The sequence below is a fragment of the Pistacia vera genome, unplaced genomic scaffold, assembly GCF_008641045.1.
Source record: "Pistacia vera cultivar Batoury unplaced genomic scaffold, PisVer_v2 Contig106, whole genome shotgun sequence".
Lineage (NCBI taxonomy): Eukaryota > Viridiplantae > Streptophyta > Magnoliopsida > Sapindales > Anacardiaceae > Pistacia > Pistacia vera.
Window position 1 is genome coordinate 1,560,428 of NW_022195093.1, and position 14,582 is coordinate 1,575,009.

General features: G+C 31.0%; 1 protein-coding gene and 1 long non-coding RNA gene across 2 annotated transcripts; both read left to right on the forward strand.

The window, feature by feature from the left end:
* Nucleotides 1–478: 478 nt before the first annotated feature.
* Nucleotides 479–3,623, forward strand: LOC116129331. Its single transcript, XR_004127894.1, has 3 exons — nucleotides 479–551; nucleotides 1,226–1,276; nucleotides 3,516–3,623. It is a non-coding gene; the product is annotated as an uncharacterized LOC116129331 (long non-coding RNA).
* A 9,451-nt stretch (nucleotides 3,624–13,074) lies between these two features.
* On the forward strand, nucleotides 13,075–14,079 carry LOC116129782 (pentatricopeptide repeat-containing protein At1g62670, mitochondrial-like). Its single transcript, XM_031415517.1, has one exon. It carries the CDS (start codon nucleotides 13,075–13,077, stop codon nucleotides 14,077–14,079), a length of 1,005 nt encoding a protein of 334 aa, XP_031271377.1.
* Nucleotides 14,080–14,582: the final 503 nt, after the last annotated feature.

A 14,582-nucleotide genomic window follows, 5' to 3' on the forward strand; every position in this document is an offset into this window, starting at 1 on the left:
GGGATCAAACGCTTCCATCATTTTTTTTAAAAACTTTGTTTCCTATGTAATATTAAGGTGTGTTTCTTCCTTGATCTAATATTGTCTCTGTTGCCTTGGTGCAACTTGTTGTGTTTGAGTTTGGAAGTTTGATTTACTTTTTTGGTTTGTTTTCATATCTATATAAGCTGTCATGTACAGTGCAACTGGCACCATTTATTTTGTTTTTGTTTTTGTTTCAGAGTTTGAGGGTTTTGTATATACATTTTGGTTTGATATAATAATATGTGTGGTTTCCTTATAGTGTATGTGTGAGTCTCACCTTCAATTCAATTCAACAGAAAGCTTGACTATTTTGAGCATAATCATAATATACTCCCAGTGAGTGAGAAAAAGGGAGGTCGGTGGGTGGGGCTGGAGTGGAGTCGATACCGTCAAAGAAAATGACTATTTTTAGCATAATCATCATATATCTTTCATTATTTACTTTTTTCAGTTCAAAAAAACCTCTTCACTTTCAGGTCATTTTCTGCTCAAGCTCGTCGTCTGCTTCATCTACTTTCATCTCTCAGGTCAGCTGCCATCACTTAATTCCCTCAGCTCTCGGATTAATTTTTTTTTCTTCGTATTATGACATGAGTCAGTCAAAATTTTAGGTTTTCTGGTGCAGGAAAGTATCTTCTTTCTTTCTTTTTTCTTTTTTTAACAAAATTACAATATATTTTGGAAATTAAGTTTTAGAATTTCATTTTTGGCTTTTTATGAAATGGATCTGCTCACTTCCTCCAGACCTCAAAAGAAATTATAAGAATTATAACATGTTATTTATTTATTTTTCAACTTTACCTGACATGGATCAGTTTAAGTTTTTGGTTTTGGCATCAAAGTATCTTCTTTTCCTTTCTAAAAAAATTATGGAAATTAAAATTTATATATATTTGGCTTTTTATGAAAGGATCTATGTTAAAATTGAGTTTTTCTTGAATCTTTGATATAATTAGTTTTGTTCTTATCAAATCAGTTGAATTCCTACGGAAATCTCTTCTTTGGATTTTCCTTTTCCTTTTGTGGAATGGATCTGCTCGATGAATGTGTTTGATTCTTCTCAAATTAGTTGATTAATTAATTTCCTCCTACTATACATGGAAATCTGTTATTTTCTTATTTAACTTGGCTGGTATTATATATATCATATATCTTTCTTTTATTTATTTTTTCCCGTTCAAAAAAACCTCTTCACTTTCAGGTCATTTTCTTCTCAAGCTCTTCGTCTGCTTCATCTACTTTCATCTCTCAGGTCAGCTACCATCACTTAATTCCCTCAGATCTCGGATCAATATTTTTTTCTTCGTATTATGACATGAGTCAGTCAAAATTTTAGGTTTTTTGGTGCAGGAAAGTATCTTCTTTCTTTCTTTTTTTTTTTTTTAATAAAATTACAATATATTTTGGAAATTAAGTTTTAGAATTTCATTTTTGGCTTTTTATGAAATGGATCTGCTTACTTCCTCCAGACCTCAAAATCAAATATCATTTTTTTTTAGAAGAAATTATAAGAATTATAACATGTTACTTATTTTTCAACTTTAACTGATATGGATCAGTTTAAGTTTTTGGTTTTGGCATCAAAGTATCTTCTTTTCCTTTTTAAAAAAAAATTATGGAAATTAAAATTTATATATATTTGGCTTTTTATGAATGGATCTATGTTAAAATTGAGTTTTTCTTGAATCTTTGATATAATTAGTTTTGTTCTTAGCAAATCAGTTGAATTCCTACGGAAATCTATTCTTTGGATTTTCCTTTTCCTTTTGTGGAATGGATCTGCTGGATGTATGTGTTTGATTCTTCTCAAATTAATTGATTAATTAATTTCCTCCTACTATACATGGAAATCTATTATTTTCTTATTTAACTTGAAGGGTATTATATATATATATATTTTGACAACGTTCTGGAGAATTCTGTTTGTTTTCTTATGCTATATAATTACTAGCTAAATCTTGTCATCTGTTTGGATATATAAAACGTTTATGTATCCCTTTTGTGAAAATTTTTGTAAGGTTTTTCGCAGTATTTTGATCTTACTGGTGTGATTTCTTTCTCTAAAGAAGATTTAGGGTTTAAAAGGTAAAGTGAGTTTTAAATTACACGTTGTATCCAGTATTAATTTGTGGTGACATTAATTAGACTTGTTTTATTGTATATTTAGGAAAATGGGCAATACTTTATGAATTCCTTTGATTCCGTGATCAGTGATTGTAGCCACTATTCCAATTCTTTTCTCTTGCAAGAAATATCTGCTTCCAATCAATTGTTTAGGAGAAATAAAATATTGTGAAAGAGATTTTATAAGGCATGAGTTAGATTAGATTACAAAGCACTGTGTACTTATGGCGACATGAAATCATGAATGATATTGGTTAATCACATAAATTTGACGGTCTATTTTCATTAAGTTCATATTTGTATTATTTTGTCCATTAAATTCATTCAAACAAGATCCTGAAAGGTATCCTAGCATATGATCTTATAATCATGTGATTAAATTTTAAGATAAAAACACAGCTAGCAGTGCGCATACATGAGAAGCCCCTTAATATAACATCATTTACGTAAAGTTTATGACAATTTCCTTCAAAAATATAATAGTGTAATACCATAGACTTAAAAAGTATATAGCGTATCCAAGGGTCTTTCGAAACTTTAAACTTTCTCGTTTTCTAACTAATTCTCCTTTGTCTAAATGAGTTCTGGTATATAAGCCTCATCTACACCTAGAATAGGAGTTCTACTATTTTGTGAGCTTCATCTAATCCTGGAGTAGCATTTTGCTTCATAATATCAAATGAAGAGAGCATTAGCTAACTGTATTTATGTTTTGTGCAATGGTGTTGGCTACCGGTACTTTATTTGCTGAATCTTTGGCCTATTTAACTGCTTGTTAATCAACTTATCAGAGCCTCCTTATTGACTATGGCCAAGCCACATTGTTTGTATGTAAATTTGATCAACTTTTGAATATGCTAGCTGCTGTTCTATCTGAGATATATGGTTTAATTGTGAGCATGATATATCCATTTTTCTAGAATTGACAATTTAATTAAATTGTTCAGTACTTCTTTTTATTGAAATGGTTTGTGTGTGAAGCCTTCATGTTTAATGTTTGTTAATTACTTCAATATATACAGCATAAAATTATTTCTATCTGCTGGACTACTTCTTCCTCATGCAAGTAAAAAGATTTCAAAATATGTATACTAAATTATTTTGTTTGGATTATTCTCTTTTTATTTAACTCATGTATGTTCATTTAATTATTGTATTTGGTTTCTTTGAAGCTAAGACTCCATATATCTCCTCTTGTCTATTTTTTTTCTTGGACAATTTCTGGGTAGGAATTATCTTGATATTATTGAGTTGTTGCACACAAAAGTGGAGCCAAAGAACCATACTGTTCTCTTAAACATTAGATATTCTCAGTTCATTGCTGTTAACACTAATCTTTTAATGACCAGAAAGCTTAAATTTTGCAGGTCGTCAGCAGATCTCATAAACACGATGGCTAGTTTTTGCTACCCTTGCAACGCATAAAGAGCAGAAGCTATTCTAAACCCTAGGGCTGTGTTTGCTTCACAGTAATCAACATGGGATAAGGAATCTTCAGCACATGAATATGGCTTATCATCAATTTGCAGAATATGGAAAGCAAAATGATAAAAAAAAAAAAAAAAAAAAAAGTGGGCCCGTATCACTTTTTGTCTGGATACAATGGTGGGTAGCTTTTCATGAAACAGCTGATTGGACTGGCAGATGTGCGCACTTTCCTGCTGAAGGAACAGAATGAAATCCCACCCACCCAACAAGGTGGTCCTTTTTCTCCCTATATTCTTATATATATCTAGCGGTTGTTCCCAAAGAACATGGAATTATTTAATGGATCTTGACTTCCAACTAGAGATTAAATTAAAGAGTCGTGTTTAATACCAAAAGGAACTGGTGGGGCTGCCGTGGAGCCCATAGGTCAGTATTTCTTTTATTTTTCTTCTTTGAAGTAAAAGGACACGTACGTAATATTTTTAAACTACTTAAGGTTAGGGGTGAATGGTTCCGGGTATCCTGTATTTTTTGAGAAAATCAAAATTAGAACTGCACAGTATAGATTCCTGAAAAAAGGAACAGGAACCGAAACCGTACAATGCAGGTTCTTCAATTCAAGGAACCGGAACCTAAAATACAGGTTCCGGTTCCTTTCCAGGGTACCCTATAAAAAATTAATTACCGCCTTATTAGTTTAAAAAATGGCAAAAACACCTTATAAGTTTACAAATACACCCCTAACAAATTTTCATTATTCATTCATTTGTGTCTAATGTAACTCATAATCTGTAATCTCTAAGCAACACTTGAATTATTAATCATTTAATTAAGTATTGTAATATTGTTTATAATAGAATGTTATAATTAATTAAATAATCATACCATAAATTTATAATATAATGTTATAATAATTTGATTAAGTATTGTGTAAATTAGTAAATTACTAATGTTTATAATATAATGTCATAATCAATTAAGTAATCATTTAATTATGTAATGTTATATTAATTATATGATCATACTATAATAGTATAATGTAATGTTATAATGAATTAAGTAATCATACTATAAATCTATAATTTAATATTATAATTAATTAAATTTCAAATCATTTGATTAATATACTAATGTTTATAATGGAATGTTATAATTGATTAAGTAATCATATTATAAATATATAAGGTAATGTTATAATTAATTAAATTTTTAATCGTTTAATTAAGTAATGTAATAATATAGTAAATTAGTAAATTACTAATGTTTATAATGTAATGTTATAAATTCATAACTAATTATGTAATTATGTAATCATTTAACTATGTAATGCTATAATTAAGTAAGTGATCATAATATATAATGTAATATAATAATATTATAATTTAATTGAGTAATTATTTAACTATAATGTAATGTTTAATTAATGTTTATAATGAAATGTTTATAAGGTAATGTTATAATTAATTAAATTTCTTATCATTTAATTAAGTATTGTGCTAATGTTTATGTAGCAAATTAGTAATTACTAATGTTTAAAACATAATATCATAACTCATAATCAATTAAGTAATTATTTAATTATGTAATGTTATAATTAATTATATAATCATACTATAATGTAATGTTATAGTGAATTAACTATTAAATAATCATACTATAAATTTTTAATGTAATATTATAATTAATTAAATTTTTAATCATTTAATTAAGTTTGTACTAATGTTTATAATAAAATGTTATAATTGATTAAGTAATTATACTATAAATCTATAACGTAATGCTATAATTAATTAAATTTCTAATTATAAGTCAATTAATTAACTATTTAATTATGTTATAACTTAAAAGTCAATTAATTAAGTAGTAATCAATTAATGTAATGCTATAATTAATTATACTATAAATCAATTAAGTAATGTTATAAAATTATAATTAATTAAGTAATCATTTAACTATAATGTAATGTTATAATTGATTAAGTATGATATTTAACTAGTAATTAAATTTATTAATGTTTATCAATTTATCATATATAATTAATTAATTACTAATTTATTATAGATATACTTAGAACTTGATAATTGAAGTAAATAACTAAATATATTATTACTCAATCAAATATACTATTTTATTCAAAAATAATTCTTTTAATAACATTAAAAATGTAAAACACTTTTAATTGGATCATAATTCCAATTATTCACTTAATTGATCAAAACTTTAATATTAATGTATTATAATATATTAAAGCTTTTAATATGGTGTAATTTATATGTAATAAGTATAATTGTATTCGTATATTTATTTAATTAGGTTATTCTAAAAATTTAACTTTTTCTATTTTAATTTTTTTTTTTATATAAAATAATAGAAACTCCCCCATTATTTACATTTCACAAATATTTCATTATAGTCCAGGTTCCAAAATAGGTTCTAAACAGGTTCTAAAAATAGGTTCCAAAACATGTTCCAAAGCAGATTCTAAATAAGTTCCAAAGCAGGTTCCAAACTGGGTACCCCCTACAGGTTCCAAACAGGGTACCCTTTTTACAGGTTTCGGTTCCTTCACATGCAAGAACCGGAACCGGAACCTGAACCGCACAGTAGAGGTTCCAAAAAATTGGAACCGGAACCTACCTGCACAGTGCAGGTTCTGGGTAGGTCCCGGTTCTGGTTCCGATTCTTACTCCCGGTTCCGGTTCTACCCGCTACTCGTGCTCACCCAGTTAAGGTAGCCAACTCTCTTTTTTCTTTTTAACCATGACTTGAACTTGTCTTCTCGTCTCGTGAAGTATTGGTGTATTACCAGTAAAACGTTGACTATAATTATACACGAGCATCTGGTAATTGATTTCAAAGACGAAAGGCAAAGGCTTCCCTGTCTGAAAAACTAAGCTACTTGGGCCCTACCTCAACCTCAACCTCAAGGGCTAATGTCCCTTTCTTCAATCGTCATTGTACCAGAGCAGACAACTGCTAATCAACAAAAACAATGAACAATCACCAACTCTTGAGCCTAAAGTACACTTTACCCTTAACCAACTTAACTCCAGTAATCAAATACCTCACCACCGAGCCCTTTCTCTCTCTATCCGGAGGAACCTACTCTAAACATGAAGCTCTCCGTGTTGCATCAGAGCTACTTGAGTTGCCGGAGCAATAGCTTCAGAGGATCAACGCCCTTGGATTCCTCCTCCGACAGTGGGATCAAGTATCCGGCCGCCGTTTTCTGGCTCGTCCTTCATAGTCTCTGTTGTTTAATCAGCTTGGTTCTCGGTTAATGCTTTTCTCGCTTGGTCTTTTTCTTCATCTTCTCAACTTCCACAACTACAACCAATTTCTACACGGCGCCGTTTCGAAACGTGGCCACTGACATTGCGACGACTGTTCTGTCTTCGAATCCGATGGTTGCGAATAATGTTGAAGTTCCAGTTGCGAACAAAACGACGCCAAGTACGAACTCGAGAGTGGTGGTGGGTCAGCATGGGATCCTGATCCGGCCGTGGCCTCACCCTAATACTTTAATTTAACAAACGGGTTATGTCTAAAACATTGCTTTAAAATTGTGTTAACTGAACACATTTTAAATGGTAAATAGATTGATATTGTGTAAAATTGTGGTAACTGTTGAGAAGGAAAGGTCAATGACATTCATTGACAAATATATTATATTAATTGTATATTTATTTAATTGCCTTTCATACTTAGACTACCTAGAATAGATTAGCATGATTGTAGCACATATTTTTTTTTTTGTCTTTTATATTTAGACTACCTAGAATAGACTAGCATGATTGTAGGAAAACTTTTGTATAAAGCTACGCCTCATTGTTCAATAAAATACAATTCAAAAGGCATATATTTTTCTCATCTTTTCAGTAACTGAACACATTTTAAGAGCTATTTAAATTTTACTTTGAAAGATTTAAGCAAGATGAATTATACTATTGTGATGACCCAAAAAAGAAAAAAGAAAATAAAATTTAATATTGTGTTTCTCTTTAAAAATTAGGAAATATCAATCTCCATCAGTATATGCAAGAAATAGTACCAAAGGAGTAATATGCATTGCTCCTGTGAGAATGATATCAATGTGTGAATTAATTTCTTGGTATTGTTAAATGGGTCTCTGAAAAGTATAAGGAAATAAACAAGTATATGTTGGCAAAGGGTTTGGATGAATCATATATATAAAGTTATAAACAAGTTCAGTCTTTAAGTAATTCTCACGCAGACATTCACTCAGTTTGTGCTAGCTTCTTGGAGCTAAGATTAATGGGTGAACTACTTTTCTCAAAGACACTAACATTATTGACAGATGTTACCAGCAATTTTTCAGTTCCTATTAGCTGTCTCAAAGATTTCCCTCCTTTTGTAGAAGGCCAGCACTTTCAGTATTTCGTTGTAAATGATATGGAGGAAAGAAACATTCCATGGGCTTTTCGGTTAGCATTACGCCATAGTGGTTATGCGAAGCCTCCTATTTGTTCGGAGGAGAAAACTTCAACCTGGCGATGGCGTTCTCTTCTTCAAAAAAACAAATGAAGCTACTAGATAAACAACTACGAGATCAGACCATTCTATCGTTTTCTTTGATGTTGAGATTAGTTATATATCTTGCTTTTACTTTCCTTGGCTTAATGGAGTTTCCTAAAGTTTGTTATGCAGTACTTATGAGTTTAGTTTTGTGTACGTTTTCATTATCTTGTAACTTCTACTATCATATTTTGACCATAATATGTTCAATCTGTTTTGTTTCAATAGATATAAGCCAGTTCCATTTCTTTTTTCTGAGAGGTTTCCAGATTTGTCTTTCTTAGTTCTCATTTTTTTTCTTTTTCTTTTTTGCTTTTGTTTATGGGTTTTTTTCTATCTCTATCTAAATTTTCTTATTTTGATAATTGTAAATCCTAACCGATGTATTTTTTTATTTTTTTTTCCGTCAAAAGGACATGGTGATGGTGATGGTGATGATGAGGTGGTTAATCACAGCTAAGCCTTCAAGTAGATTGAGGTTTTTACCCCTGTAGCTCCATATATAAGACCCAATCACATTTTGGTCTCTGCTTCCATTGCTCTACTGCAATTTGTTCTTGGTTCATCTTTTGAAACTGAAATCTATGAAATACTTTTACCGTACGTGTAATATATATGTTCTTGGAGAGTGAAAAGGAAGAAAGAATGACACCCAGGAAAAGCTACCTAGCTAGCTCAATTAAAAGATGTACACAGACAGCTCCAATAATTGTAGCTTTTAGTAGCTTAATTTGATTGAATGAATGATGTTTAGTTTGTTTTAATAATTTTTTTTTTTTTTTTATCGATGATCAATCTGTACATAGGGCTTAATGTATAGTTTCTTTATTACATGATTGTTTTGCATATATTTTAGTTTAAATTGTCAATAGCTTTTGAGATGCACTAGGTCTACAGGTGCATGGCCTATCAACCACGTGATGATGATCATGTTACCATGCATGGCCATCAAACCATACGATTTACAAATATTTTTTCAGTGTGTTTGACAGGTTTAGGGTTGTAGTTTTATTTGTGTTTTTGATATGTTTGTAGATTTTCAAGGTTTTTTTTAACTTGAAGTCCTTTAAAGTGATGAATTAAACCTCTAGTTTAGGGTTTAGGGTTTTACCCAATGGCCTAAAATTGATTGTTAGGTCTATATGAGCCCGTCCATTCTATTCTTCTGCTTATATTCAAAAGTAAAGTAAGTAAGAGACTGGGATCTGGTTATGGAATTTTGTGTGTGTGTGTGTGTGTGTGTGTTCTAAAGGGCATGTTAAGGATATGATGCCAAATAGTTAGGGTTTAGGATTTGGTGATGGTTTTCTCAATATTTGCTGATTAAATCTCTAAACCCTAAACCAAAGTCACAAATGTACTGACCTTAATTTACAATGGTTGCTTCACTCAAGGTGTCAACTGAGTTGAACGAAGTCTTCGGCCGCCATCACATTACCTAAAATCCTTGGAAACTCACTGGATGCACTTTTTATTTTATTTTTTATTTTCCTGTTGTTTTTAAGATAAAAATACAAGCAACGATGGAATGTATTGAAGAAAACAAGAAAAAAGAACAAGAAATGAATGCTTATAAATCATGGTAGTCTTCATCATGTATTCTCTCAAAGGATTAGCAACTTGAGAATGTATCATATATAACGATATTGATATGTTCCAAATTTACGCACAGTATATATATATATATATATATTTTTTTTTTGGGTAAACCCGGAAATTATCTCTCTTGTGGGCCATGATTCGAATGCAAGATTTTTTGATATAACTAACCTTTGTGGTTAAAGGGTTTGCCATCCATTCACAAAGGGAGAGATATGCACAATATTTTTAATTCAATCAAAACAACTTCCGTGAGAATTAAGAAAATTTGTAATTTTAACCATGAAATGTGTTAATTCAAGAGTTCTATATATTAATTTTGTAAGTTAGATATTAGGGTCAAAATGTGAAAGGGAGGTTTATTGATAAATCTAAAGGAAACTTATTGATGATTTCTTATACCTTAGAGAGGTAAAGATAATACCCCTATTTTAATAATTTGATCATAGGTTTTGGAATAGTAAGGACCGCTTATCATGTCATATGATTTTAGTTTACGTCGTCAAATTCAAGCATTTCTTGAATATATCTAAGTTTTTTTTTTTTTTTTTAAAACTAAACTCTTAATAGTGTTTAGTGTACATGACAATTAAAAGTTTTAAGATATGTTATTTATTTATTTAAATATATGATATGATGTCTAGTTAATTTTGTCAATGTTTTTAATTTACTAATTTATCCCTAATAATTCAAGTTATAATGGTATCACTAAATTATAGTATAAATTTTATTATCATCTAGTCAATTATGTAAGATAATATAAGGTGAAAATTCTTCAATACGATGCTGAAATTCAGTTGTCGATCCTCAAATTCTGACGACCAAATTTTTTTTTCAGCGACTAATGGTAACAAAATTGGTATTAAGATTATAGTCTTTTAACGATCTATCTATGTGCATAGTTATTAGTTGAAATAAAACTGGCATTTGGTCGAGATCGAAAGTGCAGCCACCCGAACTTTTTATGTCAAATGCCAGCCAAATTTTGCATCTGTTGCTAAAACACATTATAGATATAGATAGTACTAAAAAAAGATCATTTTGATACCAATATTATTACCTAACCTCGCAAAAAGACCTTCGACGATCAAAATCTTGCAACCAACACAAGATTCCTAGGGCCCAAAATTTAATTAAGGTAATTTATATAAAAATCATTTTGGTTATGTCAACTGTTTATACATGAATCCACTTTGAATTTTATTTAACACAAATTGTATGACAACTGTTTTTAGTTTATTTTTTCTGCATATATAATAGACTTGGCCAAGTAAATATTTGATTTTATAAAAATAGAGTAAAGACTTTTTGCCAACTAAGGTTTGCCTTAATGACATTTTCCAACCCAAAAAGTTTTAAAATACTATTTTTCTACCTATAATGTTATGCTTATAACCGAATTATACAACCATACAAAAAATAAATGATAAAGTAGTCATTTATTTTGTGCAATTTTTGTTCACATTTGACTCCAAATATATAAAGAAAACAATCACTTGCACTATATCACAAGGGCTGCCAAAATGGATCTAATTATAGGACGATTGTAGGTGACGTTAACGTGTTAATGTAATGTCACACGAATTAACAAGATGATGATACAATTCGGTCTATCAGATTTACATATGTAGACACGTATTAGTAATGTAATATTTATGGATTGATTGAATATATATACATGTACATATACAGATACACATGTGTACACGTATTAGTAACATAATATTTATAGATTGATTGAATATATATACACATACATATATACATACACGTCTCACCGTAATATTCTAGAAGATGATAATGCGCATTGTCTTATCAAGAGATAAGTACAGACAATCTTAAAATGAAACAAAATAATTTAAAACGTTTTCAACGTGGTACAAAACAATGGTCAAAGTCTATTCTTTTCACCAAACCCTTTCATGGCTGCCCTCTCGTCTTAACTTGGAAAACATCATGGATAAAAAGGAGGAGGGAAGGAGAGAGGGTAAGCTGTGAAGTAAAGGAAGATGGAGCTGAAGAAGAAAAAGCAAATGATTTCGGGGAATCGAAATCCAATTCCAGTCCATAGCCAAGTGAAAAAGATCAAAGAGGAGGAGTGTTCTTCAGAGTCACCAGGAGAAGGAGGACAGCAGCCTGAGATGAGACCTGTTCTCAGACTCAGAGAGATCACCTCCATCTCCAAGCAGCTTTCAAGATCACCTCTTGGATTAGCCTCCACACCCATCTCTGTAGGCCACTACTAGTACTAGCTCATTCAACACATCAAAATAGAGTTTGGTATCATTCAGATTGTAAAAATTTCCATTATTTCATAAATTAGATTTTATTTTTTTTTATTTCTCCAACGTGTCTAGAGTTAGACCTGTTTACGTGTATCTGGATTAATCTTTAGGGAAAGTAGATTATTTTTATTTTATCAAACCCCAAGTCTGTCAATATAACTCTATTATATAATATAAAATTAGTGATCATAATGAAATATACGAAATATTATTTTAGTAAAATAGATATTTTAACAATATAATTAGCCTAATAATCTTTGTTAATACGATGATTTTATTAATATGACAACGAACCATTATTCATATAACCTTTTAAAAAGTAGAAAGCACCTGAACGTGGATCTACATTTTTAACCTTCACTTTCAGGGTGCTAAGTGAACAACTTTCGAAATCGTGGAGGTGGTTTGTAAAGGAAAGATAGATTTGACATAAGTTTGTAATTTTGAAAACCTTAAAGGTTGTTTCTGAAATTTGTCAAAACTTTTTTCTTAACGCAATTGCAAATGACCATGCTTCGGAAAACCTACTCACAAAAACACTCTTCGTACATGGCTTTGAGATCCCCATTTCGTTCGCCTTCAATCTCTCAAAACCCATCTCTGAAAGGTAGTATTTATCTTTGTTAGCCCACTTACACAATCTCACAAATTCAAGCTCCAAAAATGAAGTTTCGTATTCTTTCGAAAAACCCCTTGAACGATCCTCCCTTGCTAAATTCCTCAAAGAAAATTGTCGATCGGGTAACTTTACTCTGAATGAAGCATTGAACTTTTTTTATTACATGATTAATTCGCAACCCATTTCTCCAATTTCATCATTCAACATATTGTTTGTTGCACTAGCTAAGAAGAAGTATTATTATGAAATGATTTCGCTTTATAAGTGTTTTAATTCAACTGGGTTGTCTCCAGATTTTATTTCTTTGAATATTTTGATTAATTGCTTCTGTAATATTGAAAGATTATCGGATAGTTTTGCGGTTTTTGGGGTGATTTTGAAAAAGGTTTTAGCCCAGTTATGGTGACTTTTACTTGTTTGATCAAAGGTCTGTGCGTAGAGAGAAAGATTATGGAGTCGATGGAGTTGCTTAAGAAAATGGTTGCTGTTGGTTGTAGGCCTGATGTGATCACTTATGGGACTTTGATGGATGGATTGTGTCAAACTAGGAATGTAAGTGTTGCCATTAAGTTGCATGAAGAAATGGCTAAGGGAAAGGAAGAATCTGGTGTTACTTGTAGGCCAGATGTTGTTACGTATAGTACTATAATTGATGGTCTTTGTAAGGCTGGATTAATTGAGAAGGCTAGACAATTGTTTTTTGAAATGAAGAGTTCGGGAATTAGTCCAAACATAGTAACTTATACCGTTCTAATTTATGGTTTTTGTCGTGTGGGTGATTGGGAGATTGTTAAAAGTTTATTTATATCGATGATGGATCAAGGTGTGCAGCCTTGTGTGGTGACATTTAGTGTGGTCATAGATTTTCTTTGCAAGGAAGGGAAACTGGACGAAGTAAATAGGTTGTTGCAACTTATGGTTCAACAAGGTGTGGAACCTGACGCTTATATTTATAGCATTTTAATGAATGGTTATTGCTTGGCTGGTAGAATTGGTTACGCAAGAGAGTTGTTTGACCCTATGACTAGAGAGGGGTATAGAGCTGATGTTGTTAGCTACACTACTTTAATCAATTGGTTTTGCAAGAACAAAATAGTGAACAAAGCTCTTAGTCTTTATCAAGAGATGATTTCAGAAGGGATTAGGCCTGATGTGATTGTATATAACACTTTGATCAATGGGCTATGTAACAGTGGAGAACTAGAAAAGGCAAATGAGTTGTTTTCATATATGGAGGAAAAAGGTTGTGCTCCAAATGAGGTCACTTTTGGTACGCTCATGTTTGGTTTCCTCGAAAATGACAACATACCAAAAGTTGTTGAACTCCTTCATAAAATGGCTGAGAGAAATGTGAAGCCTACTGAATTTATAATGTCCTTAGTCATGCAGTTACTTATGAAGGCCGAAAATTATTATGAATGTTTGAACCAGCTTCCTCAATTTCTGGTCCAAAAGCGAAATTGAAATTTACGTGATAACACTTCAGCGAGTATTAACTTTTTTCAGAGCAAAATCCTGCAAAAGTCCATCTAGCTGGCCAAACGCTCCATTTTGGTTACAGTAAGAAGAAGGTTCAGTAAACACTTTCATCTGTTCAAATTTGATAGGGAGGGTGATGGGAATAATTGAGAATGATGGCTTCCTTGATCAGACATACAATACGTGATCTGTCTCTGTTGTAAGTGCATATAGTGGAGGTAGCAGCATTGCAGGCTGCATCAGCATTTGCACATGAAGTAGGTCTTAAGGGTTTGAGGATTAATTCTGGTGCAAATTTTGAGTAAGCAAAAGTTTGTATGTGAGAAATTGGAGAATGGTTCTTACTTCAGCTACAACAATAATGGTAGCAGCTCAAGTTCATCTGTTCAGTCTGATGAGTTTACTTGACAATGGTATGTTGCAACTGATTAACTTCATTTATTGATATTCTCAAATGTCCCTATTATAGTGTTTCACATGTTTTTTTT

Bases quoted from the DNA above. Each gene is read 5' to 3' on its own strand.
- LOC116129782 (XM_031415517.1), top strand. From the start codon at position 13,075: ATGGAGTTGCTTAAGAAAATGGTTGCTGTTGGTTGTAGGCCTGATGTG.